Source organism: Colletotrichum paranaense (genome assembly GCF_030867605.1).
Source record: "Colletotrichum paranaense strain IMI 384185 chromosome Unknown Scaffold_1.1, whole genome shotgun sequence".
Taxonomy (NCBI): Eukaryota; Fungi; Ascomycota; class Sordariomycetes; order Glomerellales; family Glomerellaceae; genus Colletotrichum; species Colletotrichum paranaense.
Window position 1 is genome coordinate 1,607,974 of NW_026848959.1, and position 16,616 is coordinate 1,624,589.

Below are 16,616 nucleotides of genomic sequence, written 5' to 3' on the forward strand. Positions count from 1 at the left end.
CATTCTTCTCTGGCAGCAAATAAGAACATTCGGGCTCTCGACTACTAGAGCCCTGTTACAATTAAGAATCCATAATGAGTTCGAAAGTTTTATAACCAATTGAGATGGACGATATCTTGGAGTGATTTAACATTATCAATGATTGTCACAAAACACTCGCACCAAGCGACCGTACGTGAATCATGCTCCGGCGCGAAGAATCAACCGTCTGTAAGTTTGCAAACTCTGTCCTAGACCCCGAATTCTAGGTAAGTACACTTGCCGCAGTAAAAGATGTTTCATTCAGTTTGCCTACTTAGTCTACACGTGAATGGTCCAGCGTACAATCGTTCACTTCGACACGAGACGTTCCACATCCATGTCACCTGAGCGGTAGAATCCCAGACTTTTCAGCATAGGCATGTCATCAAAACGGTACAGGTATACATCTGTCTTCAGACCCTCGTCCGCGAAATGCTGGTAAGGATACCAGGATGGAATGCAGAAGGTATCACCCTTGTTCCAAACAAGTTCTGTATCACCGATACGAGAGCGCCCAGATCCCTCGACGACATGATAAACAGATGATGCGGTCTCCTGAACCAGAGAGGACTTAGCACCGGAGGTCAAGCGGGCTGCACGACCACCTAAAACCTTGCTGACTGGAGCGTTGCACAAGTCAGTCCAAGTTCCAACAATTATAATGAGGCAGAACGGGGATTAAGTACCTTCAGATCCATCTGCACGGAGATAACTTTGTGTAGCATATTGTCCTTCCTCGGCGTCAAGTGCTGCTTTCATCCGACTCCATGGGAAGACAATGGGCGACTGGGATGTATCAACATTGTCTGCTGGGTATCGTGGAGATGAGAAATGCTCGACGAAATGAACAGGGAAGTGGGTAAAGTTGGGCAAATCTAAGCCGTCAAGCCAGATCATCGGGCCAGAGCCATCCTTTCCATGGTCATGCCAATTCCAAGTGGGGGTCAAGATTACATCTCCCCGGTTCATCTGGATGCGCTTTCCATGAACGGCAGTGAAGCCGCCATTGCCCTCAATGATGAAGCGCATAGCAAAAGCCGTGTGCCGATGCGCCGGTGCCGTCTCATTGGGCATGACCAGTTGCAGCCCAGCGTAAAGAGTGTCAGTCGTGAATGGAGCATCTGGGGTTCTGAGTCAGGAACAGATCTAATGATTAGAAGTAATAACAGATCTGAAGCTCCATCGGTGCAGGCTGCGTACCTCTGGAAGGGTTGACGAGCATAAGCACCCGACGCTCAGCTTGCTTTTCGGTAACAAGCTGACCCGCTTGCAAGAGAGTGGGTTGAATTTCAGAATACTTCCAAAGATGGGGTGTGCACCGTGGATTGGGCAGAGGGGGGTTTAGTTTGGTCATTTGCAGCCACAAAGGCTTTGTGTGGTTGGCCTCGGCGGCGCGCAACATCGTTGCGGTGTGGTCTTCAGCCGGCTCGGCTTGGTGCGAAGTTTCTGTGACGGTCGTTGAAGACATGGCTATTTCTCGGATTGTCAGGATGATACGACGTTGAGTTGCTCGAGTGAAGTGGTAAGGTATTGATTGACTACTTTTACTCTTCTTGAATGATGCTTAGATACAGTAGCGACATTTCAGTGTTGACGAGATGTGTTTATGACTTGATCAAAAACACATGATTTCCGGGTGTTTGCCGAACTCTCATCCCGCAGGAAGACCAACCGCGTTTCGTCAATACTGTCAACGTGACGGTGAGTTACAAAACGAACACAGGTGCGCTCGGGGATTTAAGCTGTTGGCCGAAATAGCATGGTCGGAGGCTCAGCAAAGACACCAACCACAACGCTAACCGTACGCGATTTGTCGTAGCACAGCCTCTCAGCGTTAGGCGTACAGCACTTAGAGTTCGGTGCTCTTCCCTAACTCCCCGCCCTCCCCTTTCAACTACACCGGGGACTTGATCATCTTTCTCTCTAAATCCCCGCCTCAACCAGTCTCTGCCCTATCGTGCCGCACAACTCGTAAGCTGTATGAAGCCTTTCCTCGGGAAATGGAGAACAACACTCTCGGGCCAACAGGCGCGTCGACTCGGAAGCGGAAGCGTATCCCGATTGCTTGCAGCTCCTGCCGTGCTCGGAAGTCGAGGGTGAGTGCGACATTCTCGGACTCCCACCAGCACTACCACGCTGTGGGAGTCAGTTTTGGCAGTTTTCGCTTGAACGGGATTTTTCCGCCCAGCAGGTGCCACTGGCTGTCCAAGAAGACTAATCAGAATACACTCTCGAAAAGTGTGATGGTGTTAGGCCTCAGTGCTCCGCTTGCGTCGAACAAGGTATCGAATGTATCTACGCAGCCAATTCTGGTGGGAGCAATGCGCTGGTACCGAAACAGTATGTTTAGTGGAACTTTAAGCAGAGTCTTTCAAGACTTATCTTACTCTGTGAATAGATATCTCGAACAAGTTGAACACCGCTTAGCCGATGTCGAAGAAGAAATCAGTCGGCTGAAAAGACTTATACCCGCCTCGTTTCTACAAGGAAAGCAACACGTCCTCTTTCCACGTAGTGTTTCTGGCCGTACCGACGACATTTCGGAAGTCAACTATCCCGAGGAGTCACTGAATGTTGAGGATGGAAGCGTCACGCAGGGCATCACCCCCGACGCGACAGACGGTGTTGGTACTATTGAATTTACCACAGACGAGTCTTGGGCGTATTTCGGTATGACACAATAAACTAGGCTTCACAGCCATGGGCCTCGATGTTCTCTTTATACCTGCTGATTCCATCATCAATCATTCAGGGCCGTCATCCAATATTGCCTTCACGAGAATTATTCGCCGCACGCTCGACCACTTATTGAATAAGACCCAAAAAGATGAGCGCGGAGATGCATCCTCGACACCTGCAAAACATGCACAACAACACATCCTGGCTGTCTCGAGATCTCAGTCACCAGTCACTGATTCCTTCGACTCAAGGAAACTCGAAAAGCCATCCGAGGCATTGCGTTTGCCACCCGAAGAAGAGGTCATCAATCTTGTGCGCCAATTCTTCCGTGACACAGGTCTCCTATTTCCTTATATACACGAAGAAAGTTTCTGGAAAGCGTACGCTCAGTACCGAGAAACGGGCATGCAAAATGCGAAAACCGCTTGGCTTGCACTATTGCACATGGTTTTGGCCATGGCAACGAGTACCATGAACGCTACAGGTGTCGGTTTGAGCGATCGACAGGCAATTTCAGAGGTTCATTACCGGCGCGCCAAAGCCCTCTCTATGACTGAGATGATGACAGGGGCCAACGTGGAAGCAGGTACTGCTGCAGTCCCTTCCCTTCCGTCTTCAGTATCTGCTATATCTTCCCAGTACGTGCTAGTTCCTTTAGCTGACCTCAAATCTCTCAAGTCCAAGCCATGCTCCTGATGTCACAGTACCTTCAAGGCAGCCAACGTTCTATACAGACATGGGCAATACACGGGCTCGCTGTGAAAGCTGCACTCGAGTTAGGGTTTCATTCCGAATTGGCTCTTCAAAGATTCGAACCACTCGAGAGAGAAATAAGAATACGCACTTGGTATGGATGTGTCGTACTCGATAGGCAAGTAGCATATTCGGTGGATCTAGAAGCCCGTCGAAGGAACTATGTCTAACAAGATAACTATCGGGATATAGAACACTGAGTATGACCTTCGGCCGGCCGCCCATTGTTCCGCAAAACTATATTCGAACACCGTTGCCAAGACATTTCATTTCCCATCAAAGAACTTCCGATATCTCGAGATGGTCTAACGAGGAAGAGAGCACTATGTTTTGGAACGCATCAATGTTTGACTACCACAAAGCCTCCCCTTGCCTAATGTTGACTAATAACCGTCTACCTAGCACGCTTTACGGTGTGACCGCCGCCGTGATTGACGATCTATACGAAAGCAATATCGGGTCAATATCTGCCATTCCGTTAACAAACACCGTGGCTAGTGTGATACAGATTGGACAGAAATTGGCTGATTGGCAGGCATCTTTACCTCTATCGATGCAACTTGTAGAGCCGAGTGAAGTCGCCAGCCCTGAGGGGAAGTTGATGTTACTGAAGTTCCGAGTGATACTGACACTTCGGTATCATAATTTGCAACTCCTGTCGCATCGCCCAATACTAGACCGCTGTCTACAATCATTCGATGGGAGCCCTCAGTCTCTCCAGGAAGCAGCCACGCTGCAACAGGCGTGGCATCTTAGTAGAACAGTATGCCTGCGGTCAGCGGAAGCTATCATTCGCTTAGTTGAAGCCTGCAAACTTGCGAATGATGTCCAGCCTACCGTTTCATTCCTTGGAGCATGGTGGTTTAGCCTGTACTTCAGTAAGTTTGGCCTGCTACCTGGAAGGATGCCAGCTAATCTCACAAAAGCCTTCAATGCCTCTTTGACTATTGTTGCGACAAAGCTGGTCGAAGATAGCTATGGGTCTATGCCTTTTGATCAAGGATATACAAATACCGCTATACGGCTTGACGATATTCTAAAGAGTGCAGTCAGTTGCATTGCGCGATTGGATATCCAGAACCCCATGGTAGAGAAGTGCGCAAAGTTCACTGCGACCTTGATCTTCATGATTCAAAGCTTGCAAATGAGTACGTGATCGAATTTGTTTACAATGTATTCCTACAGAGACTAACCTCAGCAAAGCTCCGGGTCGGGACGATATCGCTCGTGAAGTGGGAGGGATGGGGCCAAGCCACGCAATTCCCTCGAATGGAGGTGAGAACGCGCAAAGCACGCATATATCGGCGAATAGCGGAATGGATGACGCCTTTTCTACCCTGATGAACTATCTCCCACCCAACTTCAACGATTTCCCCAACACTGGTGCAAACTTCTCCATGTCTGAGTTGATGGATGATTTTGCTACAGGGGACTTATTTTGGTAGGCGCTAGACACTTGATTTCGGTCACTACATGTAGGAATAAGTGAACTGTTGTTGTATAATCGAAGCTGCCCAACTTATAATTTTCCAGGGCTGAATAAGAGTCTTTGCTCATGACGGAAAGTTATCTTGGTGGAAGGTTTACGAGGCATGCTTCGAGAATACATCTTGCATCTAAATTTCGTCGACACAGATATGGACAGGTACTATCTCCTTGGACCAATTCAACGAACAGCTTTTCATCCACTATCTTAACTGTTACGACCTTCTGCGAGGTATCCCATGATGGTCTGCAAGATGAAACGCCATGTAACATATCCTCTTAATTGGTTCCAACATTAACGTCTCAAACTTTCTCAGTCTAGCTAATCGACCAGATCTTTCCACAATCTATTGGAACCTGCAATCATATCGATATCAATATTCTTACGCCTCACTCTCCTGTTTCCATTTCTCCAACATCCTATCCTCGGCGTCGTATCCATAAGCCCACGATTGAGTGAGGGGGTCGGACCACTGATTTGGGCTGCTCGCAAACTTGCGACCCTCAACTTCGGGACGCATCGCCTCATCTCGAGCCTTCTGTTCGGGGCCATCCTTGAAATGCCATAGCAGGGCATTCACCATGCTGGCCTCCTGCATCATTGAGGTGCGTGATTTCCTTTCTCCCTGAAACACTTGAAGCGCAAGACCGAGCTGTTCACGATTCTGAATATTGTTGAGGGCCACAGCCAGAGCGGCACCGTCTTCAACCGCCATGGCTGCCCCCTGCGACATGTAGGGGAGCATTGCATGGGCTGCATCGCCGAGGATAACAAGACGCTCGGAATCCGCGACCCAATTATCCAACGGGACGCCAGCCATCAAGGGCCACTTGATTGTGGTGTCAATCAGTTCGATGATCTTGGTGAGCCTACGATATGTCAACAAGTTGTGCAAATATGTTTTGAAAACAAACGGGCACTGTGGTCATACTGTGAGTCCCAACCCCGGAATTCTGCTCTCATCTCTCCGAGAATTTCGGCTTGAGTCTTTTGTTCCCACGTTGAAGGATCCCTCGAGTCCCTGTGAGATAGCACCATGTTGAAGGATTCGCCGGCAGCAATAGTGTAAGTCATGACGTGACGATCTTCGCCAATCCTATGGAGCATGTTAGACCGCCATCTCTGACATACTTGATCGTATACGAACTCACCAGACGTGCAATCCAGGCTTCTCAAGGATCCAGGCAATTTCTGGAATCCTTCTCATCTTACTGACATCTACTGTGGCTCGGTAGACTGCAAAGCCAGTGTAGTTCGTTGCCCCAACTTGGTTGGAGGGAAGCAGACTTCTAGCTACCGACTTGACGCCTACGTCGCAAGGAGATATTAGCCGAGATCAAGACCGCATTTGATAACATGAAGGAGGTGCTCACCATCGGCAGCAACAATGAGATCAGCTGAAAAAGTCTCGTCGCTAGCCAGAGTCGCACTTGGTAGGTGAGGGTTATAGCCAGCGACCCTGCTATCCAAGCGAACCGCAACCCCAAGGTCCTTGGCCCGCTGATAGAGAGCAGAGTGGAGGTGAGCACGATGTGCGACGTAGTACGGTGCCCCGCAGAGCTCGATAAATGTTTCAGAGAGATCAGTAAAGCCAATACGATGGCCATTCTCCCAGCGACGGAACGAGATGCCGTCAGGCCGTACTGCCTGCTCTGCCATGATATCCATCACCCCCCATCTTTGAAGGAGCTTGCTGGAGTTTGGCGGAATCTGGATGCCGGCGCCAACCTATAATTAGTGGTCAGATGGCCCAAGAGGCTCCGATTGACATCGTATGGATGGGTTTCAGGCAAGCTTACCTCTGATAATTGAGCGGCCTGTTCCAAGACAGTAACATGATGGCCACTTCTCGCCAGAGCAACTGCGGTTGCAAGCCCGCCAAGACCAGCTCCGACAATGAGGATATCAAGAGCAATCAGCGTTGATGGGTTGCTCTCTGATATCTTCCCATCCTTTTCGAAGTTCAGGCCTCGAAGAAAGTTGAGGCTATTGGAGGGATAAGACGTGGAAAGCGGCTTACGATGGCCAGCTAGCCCGTTATGCTGTTTACTGTGCAACTCATCGCCGACGTGACCTTTTGTCCGCTCATTCTCGTTCTGTGACTTGTGAGACCGAACGAACAGGTCCTGCGAGACAGGCTGGATTACTTTGGTAGCAGCGGGCATTTTGGAAAAAGTTGAAATCGAGGGAATGTGGAGTCGGAGACTAGATAGAAAGATCGTCTACAACTTGAAGCGTTACCGTGTTACCTCATTAGGAATTTGTGATCAAACCCTTAGTTCATATGAAAGAGGTCCTTCAATGTTTCGTGGCCACAAGACCAGGTAACGGATGCGTCCCGCGCCCATTGCCGTGGATTGAGCGTCGTGAACACCCTGGTAAACTAAGCCTTAACTCCCCGGATCCCCGCATTCAGTGACTCCCCCACAACCTCCGCGCTGCAGCGATGCCCTGTCGAGAGGTCGTCGGAATCGTCCCGCAAGTCGGATGCATTATCCCAAGGTCACTGCGATGTGTATCTCTTAGCGGGGAGATGTCACTATCCCCGATTCCATGCCGTTATCAAGCGGCTTGTGTGACGGCAGTCATCACCGCCAACAGTCGAAGGGCCTTCGGGGTGGCGTGATATCGTGGTGACAAAAGCGAGATGATATTCAGTTCATACATTGACAAGGTTTCCTAAAGTACTTCTACACTACCTTTACTCACGTCGTCTACTCGCCAAACCACCATAATGTCGGTATCGTGGCAGAGACTCATTCGTTTTGCTGCAAGCGATGGGCGAATCCTCCGAGGAGAGCCCATCCTCCCTCATGAGGGATTCGACCTGGGAAACACTACCGAGGAGACAAGTTTGAAGGCAAGAGTTATCGAGGGCTCTGACATATATGACACCTCAGGGAAGACCAAGGTCACCGATGAGGTTGTTGTAGTGAAGAAGCTTCTCGGCCCTTTGGCGCAAGAGGATGTGCCTATTCTCCGATGTGTAGGGCTGAACTATGCAACGCACAGTAAGTCAAACGCACTGCATGATAAGCTAGATACTTACCACGATCTCAGTCAGAGAGGCCGGCCGCAAGCCGCCGCCGTTCCCTTTCATCTTTTTCAAACCCAACACAACTGTTCTGGACCATGACGCAGATGTGATCATTCCCAAGATCTGCCAGGATGACCAGGCCGACTACGAAGGCGAGTTATGTCTTGTTATCGGAAAAGACGCCAAGGATGTATCTGTGTCAGATGCGCTGAATTATGTTGCTGCGTACACTTGTGGCAACGACATCTCATCAAGGAAACTCCAACGTGATGCTGCGTTTGCAGGGAACGTGCCACAGTGGGGGTTCTCCAAGGGATTTGACACGTTTGCACCTTTGGGACCCTGTCTCGTTCGACCTGATCTTGTTGGGGACCCCAAATCGCTTCACCTTGAGACAAAGGTTGATGGCGAAGTGAGGCAAACTGAGGGCGTTGATGATCTTCTGTTCGATTGTGCCTACATTATTTCCTATCTATCCTCTGGGACTACACTGCAGAAGGGCTCGGTCGTTATGACGGGCACACCAGGAGGTAAGATTCCAGCACCCACCCGTTGATCGTTCCTTATACTGACTTAAGGGCATGGAAAGGCGTTGGCGCGGGTTTCAAGCCCCCAAAATGGCTTGCTCCTGGAAACAAGATGGAAGTCACTATCACCAATATTGGGACGCTAAGGAACGGCGTCAAGTTCGCATAGATCTCACAAGGTTTAGCTTGGAAATGGGCTAATTGAAGGCGGAGAGGCAGGATAAGTTTCTCATTGAACTCGATGTTGCTGCTATTCGTCCGAATGAGGGGCTTTTCCTGTCTTTAGAGTAGCTCACAAGTTAACAGTGCTACTGTTTCACAAACATTGATGGCCCGACAGACTCACAGAAAGACGGAGAATAAGCAATGTAAGCTCTCATTGCCAAAGAGCCAGCTCCAAATGGCCTGAATCCCGCGCTAGTCGGGCTATTTCTTAGCGAGTGGCGGGTAAGACCTAGCCTGTCAGCTTGCCCAGGCAGCTACTTTAAAGATGTTTCGCAGCGTGAATGATCAAACCGTGCTTGGGTGATCTACGCCAACTTGGGGTAGTGCTTATGACACAAATTCACACTAAGGCGCCCCTTCGTGGCGGTGACAATGCGAGCATTTTCATGGGCTTCCGGATCTAAAAAAGGGAAGAGACCGCCCCGGAACATGGAACTTTACGGAGAGGCTGAGGAGCTCGATCTTGGTACACCGATAAGCTCGCAGGACAACACCCGAGACGCCCACATTTCGCATGCGTGACAGCGGCACAGCGGCAGGCAAACCTTCGTGATGGATTCAAGAGGGCAGGATGACGAGACGCGTCAAGTACGGCGGAAACCAGTCCCCTCGTACGTTCCGCCGCTTGGGTACGACGAGGCCCTGCTGCTCTCATCTGCGCATACCCACGTCTACGATTGGGAACAGGAGCTTGAGTCCACGGCACGCCCTTCCGACGAACCGCGAAGCACGGAGATTGGAAAAGATCTACCCTCCAAGTCAACCTTTGCGAGCGGCGAGACGGAATACGAGCTGGTGAAGACATCGAGCGCCGAGAAGACGAGGAACAACACAAGGCGGTCTCCGCGACGTCGATGGCAGATCCTGAAAGGGTGGTGGCCAGAGATCATATGGTGCTTGATCAGCGTTGTATGCATCATTGTTCTCATCTCGGTACTGAGGTCGTACGACAACCAGCCACTGCCGAACTGGCCCCTTGGTCTGACGCTCAACACCGTCGTGGCCTTCATCTCCACATTCTGTCGCACGTCGTTCGTTCTCCCAGTCGTCGAAAGTCTATCGCAGTACAAATGGAACTGGTACAAGTCGCCGAGGCCATTGGGCGATTTTGCGGTCTTTGACGAGGCCAGTCGCGGGCCGTGGGGCAGCTTGAAGCTGCTTCTCAGGACGAAGGGCCGGTATGTGAATCACCTTAAGCTAAGCTGGTGTGATTTGATAGTAGAGCACTAATTAGGCGAGATGGTACAGGCTAGTTGGAATTCTCTCGGCTGTCATACTGGTTTCTGGGATTGCGACCTCAACGCTGACACAATCCGTTGTCACTTACCCTACTCGTCAGGTTGCGATTCCCGGAAACGAGACCGCACTTACACGAAGGAACAATGAGTACTTCTGGGCGACTGCTAACGGACCTTCTCGAAGTTCGTCATCTAGCCCAATTAATACATGTATTTTCAAAGTTGACCTTTTAGCAGGAGATATTATGTTCCCGATCAACCAGATTATTCCTCGAAGTCTTTACACCCCACCTAACGAGGTAATGCCGTATTATCAAGCTAGTTGCCGATCGAACAACTGCACCTGGGACGACTTCACCTCACTTGCCGTATGCGTTGACATGAAGAGTAGGGGCATCGCCAAACTTCTTTTCCCCTTGTTCGTAAACTAACTTCTTTCAGATGTCACAGACCTTCTCGAGACTGATGGCGACCCCATCGAAATGGGCACGAACTCCACGCTTCCTAACGGCTTGAAGTTACAGAGAAGCTATGGGTATGGCAATTTGAACATCTCCAGCGGCCCGAGTCTAGCATTCAACGGTACCGACGCCATGGGAGCCAAGATATGGAACTTCTTCGTGATTAACGGTCCCCGGCTACGAGCCACTGAGATCATGCTGCACTGGTGTGTGAACACATACAGGGTCACAGTTCAGGACAACCTTCCCGTCACGCAAAAGGTCGCTTCCTACACGAATCCGCAGACGGGAGAGGTGCTTGTGGAGACTTATAACATGACCAGCAACGTGACATACTTGACATCTCCAGACAACCCGGGCAAGAAGTATGTGGCCGACGGGATGGGACCTGCTGAGATTGCTGCTATTCTCGACTCGACTCTATCGGGGACCTACATTGACGGTGGTACATACATGTTTCAGAACGGGACCCAAATCTATGGGACAGCTTTATCGCGAGCTGCAATCGGTATCAATGAGACAACCGAGTCTCAGAAGCTGGATGACGCCCTGTTTACAACGCTCCGCAACCTTACTGAGAACATTGCCAGTGGCCTCACGAATGCGTAAGTACTCGGGGAATCTTGTGTTTCTATTGAGCGTACATGAATACGAGCTAACGCCGTGAAGTCTCTTGGTCAGTAACGTCAGCGGGACTGCGTGGCAGGAGGAGAGATTCGTCTCGATCCGGTGGCCTTGGTTGACGCTACTGGCGGCTCAGGTCGGACTCTCGATTCTGACCTTGGCCATCATCATGGTGGAGACTGCTAGTCTAGACATTGAGATTGTCAAGGGCTCGCCTCTCCCGGCACTCTTGGCAGTGCACCCAGATGAGAAGAGTGTGCTACTAGGGGATCATGTCGAGGAAACACCCAACAAGGATAGCAGGCTACCGCACCTGAGGGCATCAGGTATTACCGGAGGGCTACGGAGAGACGGAGAGGACTGGGTTCTTCAGAGCATCAAAAGATAGTGAACATGACTTGACATGACGAGTTTTTGAAAATCCATTCTTCTTGGCCACTCTGTCTCTCGTCTTGGCAATCTACAACTCTCGATGTCCGTAACTCATATGCCGCAGCTCGGAGTCCTTGATTCGCCACACCCATATTCTCCTAACGTCACACACTGCGGCTGGTTTCAAGGCGCCTACGCCTTGAAAAGTCTCCGAGAGCCTCTGGGATTCATCATAACACCTGCATCATCGCAGTTATCTCCGCCTCGGACAACAACATTCCAACCATCCTTGTGGAAAGCCTGACCGCTGACAGTCATACCTTGCCCTTGATTGGCATCCAGCTTGTCCTTGCACTTTGACAAGACGCGCTGAGCGCCGTCGGCAATGTCTCCAAACGAATCTATCTGCTTGGTGCTCTTGGCCTGCATCGAACAAACGTATCAGACACTTCATTATGCTAGGCCAACCCTAACAAGATCCTCAAAGAAGGGGAAAGCAAGATACTCACATCATTGCACCACCAGATAGCGGTGCCGTTCCGACAACTAACCCGTCCGCAGTTCGCAGGCCCGGCCCCGTTCTCAGGCTTCCCCTGAACGGTCCTCAGTTCATCGATACTGACATGTGCAGCCGTTCTATTGCCTTCCCTGAAGTTGTGGCACAGTGTTTGGTCATTATCCTCAAAGGTGGCCCGCTTCCCGATAGCCGGCATGGCAATCTTGCCAAACTCGTCGTCAATGTCGAAGCTCGGGTGCATGTCGCGCATCTGGGTCGCTACTTCTTCGACCGTGCCTCGAAAGGAGAGCGTCTTGCCGCTGCCGTCGGGCGAAGGGACTTCCCATCGTGGGATGAAGATGCCGTAGCCCGGGATGGGCGCGCCGGGGCTTGGGGCGTCTTGGCCAAAGGCCCATGCCTATCGAGAGAGTGTTAGTCGTTGTATTCCAGATACACGCACAATGAGTCATACCACGGTGACCAGGACGGCCCATGGGAACGAGACGGACAGTGAGATCAACATGCTGTATGCGATGGAGCTGGTCAGGAGGAGACAAGTTTGCCCCAAACTGACTATCTAACGCGGGGCGCATATTTCTGAAGTTGACAGGATCAACGTCGTTGTTTCGAAGAGGGGTAGCGTTAAGGTCAGAGGCTGGTCGTTGCTCACGTCGTCTTGATTGTTTGGGCAACATCATCAGACGAGGTTAAATTCGATAACCAGTAATGCTCTGCCGAACCACCACCTGCTGGTCCGCGATTGACAACCTGGCGCATGTTAAAGTGCGCGATTGCTTCGCTCTGACACCTAGGCCAACGGTATGTTGCCCAATAGGCTCTGCGCTTGTTCGAACTGCCCAAAGCAGTGTTCTCTCTCAGAACTTGGAAGCCGACTCACGGGAAACTAATTCAACCGATACCGCAAACTGCAGTCTACTAAAAGCCAAGAAGAAGAGCGAGCAACCTTCATGGACGGCTTCATGAGCAGAGAGGCAGCAATCCGTAGACCCATAAAGCTATCATGAGATGATGAAAACACTACCGAGTTCGGCAGGCGGAATACAACCCGACGAAACGAGAAACACAGTAAAAGTATTATTTCCATCGCCCTTGAAGCGCCGGCGGCGAAACCGAGCCCTGCCGTCCGATTAAACTCAAAGTTGCCGTTTCGTCTCCCCAAGGAGCAGCGATGCCCAGGTATCAAGTTTCCGAGAGCCTCAATCATCACTAAAGCCAAAATCGGCGAAAGAGTGTCGTCCAATACCAACGCGCCACATAGATGTGAGCTTACTATACTGATTGGTATAGATGCGCATGCAGTGCAATCGCTGGTATCGACGAGCTGGCTGGCTGTCGCATGGCTAGCTATCACATGTAAATGTGTCGTGGCATCCAACGCGATCGAATCACGGCAGCATAAGGTAGCTATCATTCGGGTGGGATAATCTGTCCTACATCAATTGATGCCGAGCAGAGGTAACCGGCGAAGCAGCCAGTAAGATGGATACGAGTAATCTCATCTCACCAGGTTGACAAAGAAAAAGGCTAGCTATATATGACAGTGACACGAAAGAAAAGGCTATTCTAGTACAGTAGAATTGCAGTATCTAGGACGACAGCTGTTGCCGCTCGTAGGCTAAAGCAGAAGTACCACGGCCGGATGAAAAGGAACCGGGTAAAAAGGGGGTATCGGAATGTCGCGGAACTCAGTTGTAGTGTAGGCGCGCGCGCGCGCGCTCATCATGCATATGCTCTTCGTGAAAAAAGAATTCATCATCAGTAATGGCAAAAAGGGGAGAAGACCATCCGCGCGCCTCTCATAGGTCGCTCACAAACCCCTCAACCGTCTCGTCGACGGTCGCCAATCCGCCCGTGGTAGTGCCGTAGCCCCTCTCCTTCTTCTTCCCCTTCTTTGGTAGTAGCGGCGTCTGGTTCGTCGTAGATGTTGTTGTTCTCTGCCGGTCTTCGCTGTACCACTGGAACACGGCACACAGGAAGCCAATGAAGAAGAGGAACCTAGCGAAACCCAATTCGTTAGTCCATCATGTCGGTTCTGGTGTTGAGCCAAGCCAAGGCCAAAACTACATGCATCCCTACATGTAGGTATCCCTTTTCTCCCAACGGACTGATCCGGACCAGCCAGAGATATTGTCGTAAAGCGACACGTGATGGGATAAGAGAATGACAGAAAAACAAAAAAAAAAAGAAAAACAAAAAAAAAAGGGCAACGAAATACTCACCACATCTTGACAGCCAACCCGACGACGACCCGCACCCCCTTCTTCTCCAACCTGTCGCCGTTCTCCCCCTGCCCCTCCTCAACACCACTCACACCAGCGCACACTACGACGGTGCAAAACGTGGCCAGCACCAGACCGGCCGCCTGGAACCCCAAATCCCCAAGCCTGTTCAGACAGCCGACCCCGCGTAGCAGGGCCGCCGAGAGGGAGACGCTGAGGAGGATCATCAGGGCAGGCGACGCGAACTGGGATAACCTGCGGGTGCCGTCATCGTTAGCTATGCCTGATTTGTTTGTATGACACGAGATCAAGACTCCATCGAGATCCAACCCTCACTGGGTGACAGGTACTCGATGCTCCCCGAATGATACTCGATGCTTCGTGGGGAGAATGAGAATGGAGAAAAATATGAAGAGAGAATACTCACCAGTTCCAAATCGCAAAATCACCGCCGGCATTGTAGACCATGTAAATGATCCAGCTCTCAACGCCGCCAACGACACACAACTCCAACCCCATCAGAATCCACCACGCAACGGCCTCCAATCCACCTCGCGCAGCCATCGCACCGTTCTCCCCGTCACTCGACCGCGAGCTCGAACTCCCCGCGCTCCCCCGACGTCCCCGTCCCGAGGAACGCTGCTGCTGGTGGTAGTGGTGGTGGCCCAGGTTCCCCAACATTCTCTTCCCCTCCCCTGCTGCTGCTGCTGCTTCTCTTGCACCCAGACCCGCCTGCGCTTCAACGTCATACTCGACGACTGTTACCAGCGGATGGTGAAGATGTTTCCACGCCGCCTTTTCGTCTCGTTGCTGCTGTTGATGCTGCTTTGGCACGCGCTGCTGCTGTAGATGTTGCCGTAGCTGCTGTTGCGGGCTTCCTGCCCGGGTGACGATGGCCATCAAGGCGAGGCGAGATGCGGCTTCCATCGGGATCGGTATCGCGACCGTGGATGCGTAGTATGTGGGCGTAGACGTAGGCTGATGAGCTCAATCCGGTTCGATTGTGCCGAGGTTAACAGCGTTGGGATACGCAGTGTAGACATGCGAGTTGCCCGCCGTTTCCAACTACCCTGTAGATTTTGGAGTTTTGGAGGAGTGATCGGTAATTAGATGGAGTATAGGTGCTCGATAACACTCAACAACGGGTTTGCGTAAAGTCGGCGACGAGTGGATAATTGCAACAAGATGTAGAAGAAGCAGAGGTTGAATCAGAAGCACAACCCGACGAGGAGAATATGTGTAAGAAACTCAGTTCAACAAAGTTGAGTGATGAAGAAGAAAAGAGAGAAGCTTGAATTGGGTGTGGACAAACCAAGGAACAACACGTTGACAAATTCCAACCCCCAAGAAACTTTAGGCATCACGGAATTATGTGCGTGAACCCCTTAATTAGATACTTGGTGTCATTGGGCTGTGTATCCCTTTTTCTTGTGTTTTTCAGCTGGCTCCTCCTGTCCTCTCACACAAGTCTACCAGCCTATCTACAAGCTAATTACCTACATTTCTACACAAGTCTACGGATACTTACCCAGCATTGCCTAGGCCCTAGGTACCGGTACTATCTCTCTCTCCCTTTCAAAGGTTTGTGTGGCCTCCCTTTCTTCCGACATGCGACGGACCACCTGACCCCGTCACCATTCCCGTCCGCGTCGCACCTGAGCCCTCCATCTCACATCATCCATCCACCCCCCGTGCCGTGCCCCCTCAGCCCTTTTCCCCTTCATCCCTACCTATTCACTGCCTACCTAATGAGGCACCTCTTACACTATTCTTACCTATTTATTTCTGCCCTGCCCCTCCACCCCCCAAGGCCTGGACCTCCCACCAGTCAGGTACTAGGCAAAGTTGCCCTTCTCGGACCCCCCGCAGCAAAGGCCCGTTACCCCGGACCCGCAAGACCCCGTGTCTCGATGCCCAGCTCGCCTGCGCACCACTCATCGTCGTTCGCCCTCTTTGGACTCTTCTCGTTCCCACCAGTCCAGCCGACACCACGCGCATATTCACCTATCCAGTGACCACTGACCAGTCCGGATAACCTAACCATCCCAAGGCAGAGTGATGGACAAACACATAACACACACTTCATCACGCATATTTGTGGTCACACCCGTGCGCAAGCAGCCAGGTACCTTGCCCATAGGAAGCACATCCGCCTTCCCATCAAACCAAACCACATGTCAAAGCCAAAAAGAGTGAGTGAGTGAGTGACTTGCTGCAGCCTGCGGCCTGCCATGCCTGGTAGACTTGCAAACACATACACACATACACACACATACAACACGTGTGTGTTTTCTGTCTCATCACCCCAAATCATACATCAAGTACTCTTCTTCCCTTGTCGAATCATGAATACTTTACAGCCGACAAACGCCGCGTCCATGCCCAACCCCTCCCGTGCAGTATGCCGTACCGTACCGTACCGTACCGCACCGTATAGTAACTTGCCGTCCCAATCAG

The 16,616-nt window shown here is 51.2% G+C and overlaps 7 protein-coding genes across 7 annotated transcripts; 3 read left to right on the plus strand and 4 right to left on the minus strand.

Annotated features, from left to right (window-relative positions):
* Positions 1 to 330: 330 nt before the first annotated feature.
* Positions 331 to 1,489, minus strand: CPAR01_00568 (gentisate 1,2-dioxygenase; the record flags this gene model as incomplete). Its single annotated transcript, XM_060484859.1, has 3 exons — positions 331 to 641; positions 708 to 1,142; positions 1,222 to 1,489. The coding sequence occupies 3 exons, from the start codon at positions 1,487 to 1,489 to the stop codon at positions 331 to 333; spliced, it is 1,014 nt and encodes a 337-aa protein (XP_060355716.1).
* A 532-nt stretch (positions 1,490 to 2,021) lies between these two features.
* Positions 2,022 to 4,898, plus strand: CPAR01_00569 (fungal specific transcription factor domain-containing protein; the record flags this gene model as incomplete). Its single annotated transcript, XM_060484860.1, has 7 exons — positions 2,022 to 2,165; positions 2,261 to 2,361; positions 2,420 to 2,649; positions 2,711 to 3,338; positions 3,856 to 4,331; positions 4,380 to 4,601; positions 4,657 to 4,898. The coding sequence occupies 7 exons, from the start codon at positions 2,022 to 2,024 to the stop codon at positions 4,896 to 4,898; spliced, it is 2,043 nt and encodes a 680-aa protein (XP_060355717.1).
* Positions 4,899 to 5,321: 423 nt separating this feature from the next.
* CPAR01_00570 (FAD binding domain-containing protein) lies at positions 5,322 to 7,104 on the minus strand (the record flags this gene model as incomplete). The annotated part of the gene is made up of 5 exons (XM_060484861.1): positions 5,322 to 5,808; positions 5,871 to 6,035; positions 6,091 to 6,247; positions 6,313 to 6,667; positions 6,739 to 7,104. 5 exons carry the CDS (start codon positions 7,102 to 7,104, stop codon positions 5,322 to 5,324), a joined length of 1,530 nt encoding a protein of 509 aa, XP_060355718.1.
* A 569-nt stretch (positions 7,105 to 7,673) lies between these two features.
* CPAR01_00571 (uncharacterized protein) lies at positions 7,674 to 8,672 on the plus strand (the record flags this gene model as incomplete). The annotated part of the gene is made up of 3 exons (XM_060484862.1): positions 7,674 to 7,950; positions 8,000 to 8,506; positions 8,566 to 8,672. The coding sequence occupies 3 exons, from the start codon at positions 7,674 to 7,676 to the stop codon at positions 8,670 to 8,672; spliced, it is 891 nt and encodes a 296-aa protein (XP_060355719.1).
* A 608-nt stretch (positions 8,673 to 9,280) lies between these two features.
* Positions 9,281 to 11,439, plus strand: CPAR01_00572 (uncharacterized protein; the record flags this gene model as incomplete). Its single annotated transcript, XM_060484863.1, has 5 exons — positions 9,281 to 9,906; positions 9,977 to 10,149; positions 10,204 to 10,353; positions 10,408 to 11,032; positions 11,097 to 11,439. 5 exons carry the CDS (start codon positions 9,281 to 9,283, stop codon positions 11,437 to 11,439), a joined length of 1,917 nt encoding a protein of 638 aa, XP_060355720.1.
* A 176-nt stretch (positions 11,440 to 11,615) lies between these two features.
* Positions 11,616 to 12,442, minus strand: CPAR01_00573 (uncharacterized protein; the record flags this gene model as incomplete). The annotated part of the gene is made up of 3 exons (XM_060484864.1): positions 11,616 to 11,846; positions 11,933 to 12,337; positions 12,392 to 12,442. 3 exons carry the CDS (start codon positions 12,440 to 12,442, stop codon positions 11,616 to 11,618), a joined length of 687 nt encoding a protein of 228 aa, XP_060355721.1.
* A 1,294-nt stretch (positions 12,443 to 13,736) lies between these two features.
* On the minus strand, positions 13,737 to 15,086 carry CPAR01_00574 (uncharacterized protein; the record flags this gene model as incomplete). The annotated part of the gene is made up of 3 exons (XM_060484865.1): positions 13,737 to 13,935; positions 14,160 to 14,414; positions 14,587 to 15,086. The coding sequence occupies 3 exons, from the start codon at positions 15,084 to 15,086 to the stop codon at positions 13,737 to 13,739; spliced, it is 954 nt and encodes a 317-aa protein (XP_060355722.1).
* Between the last annotated feature and the right edge of the window lie 1,530 nt (positions 15,087 to 16,616).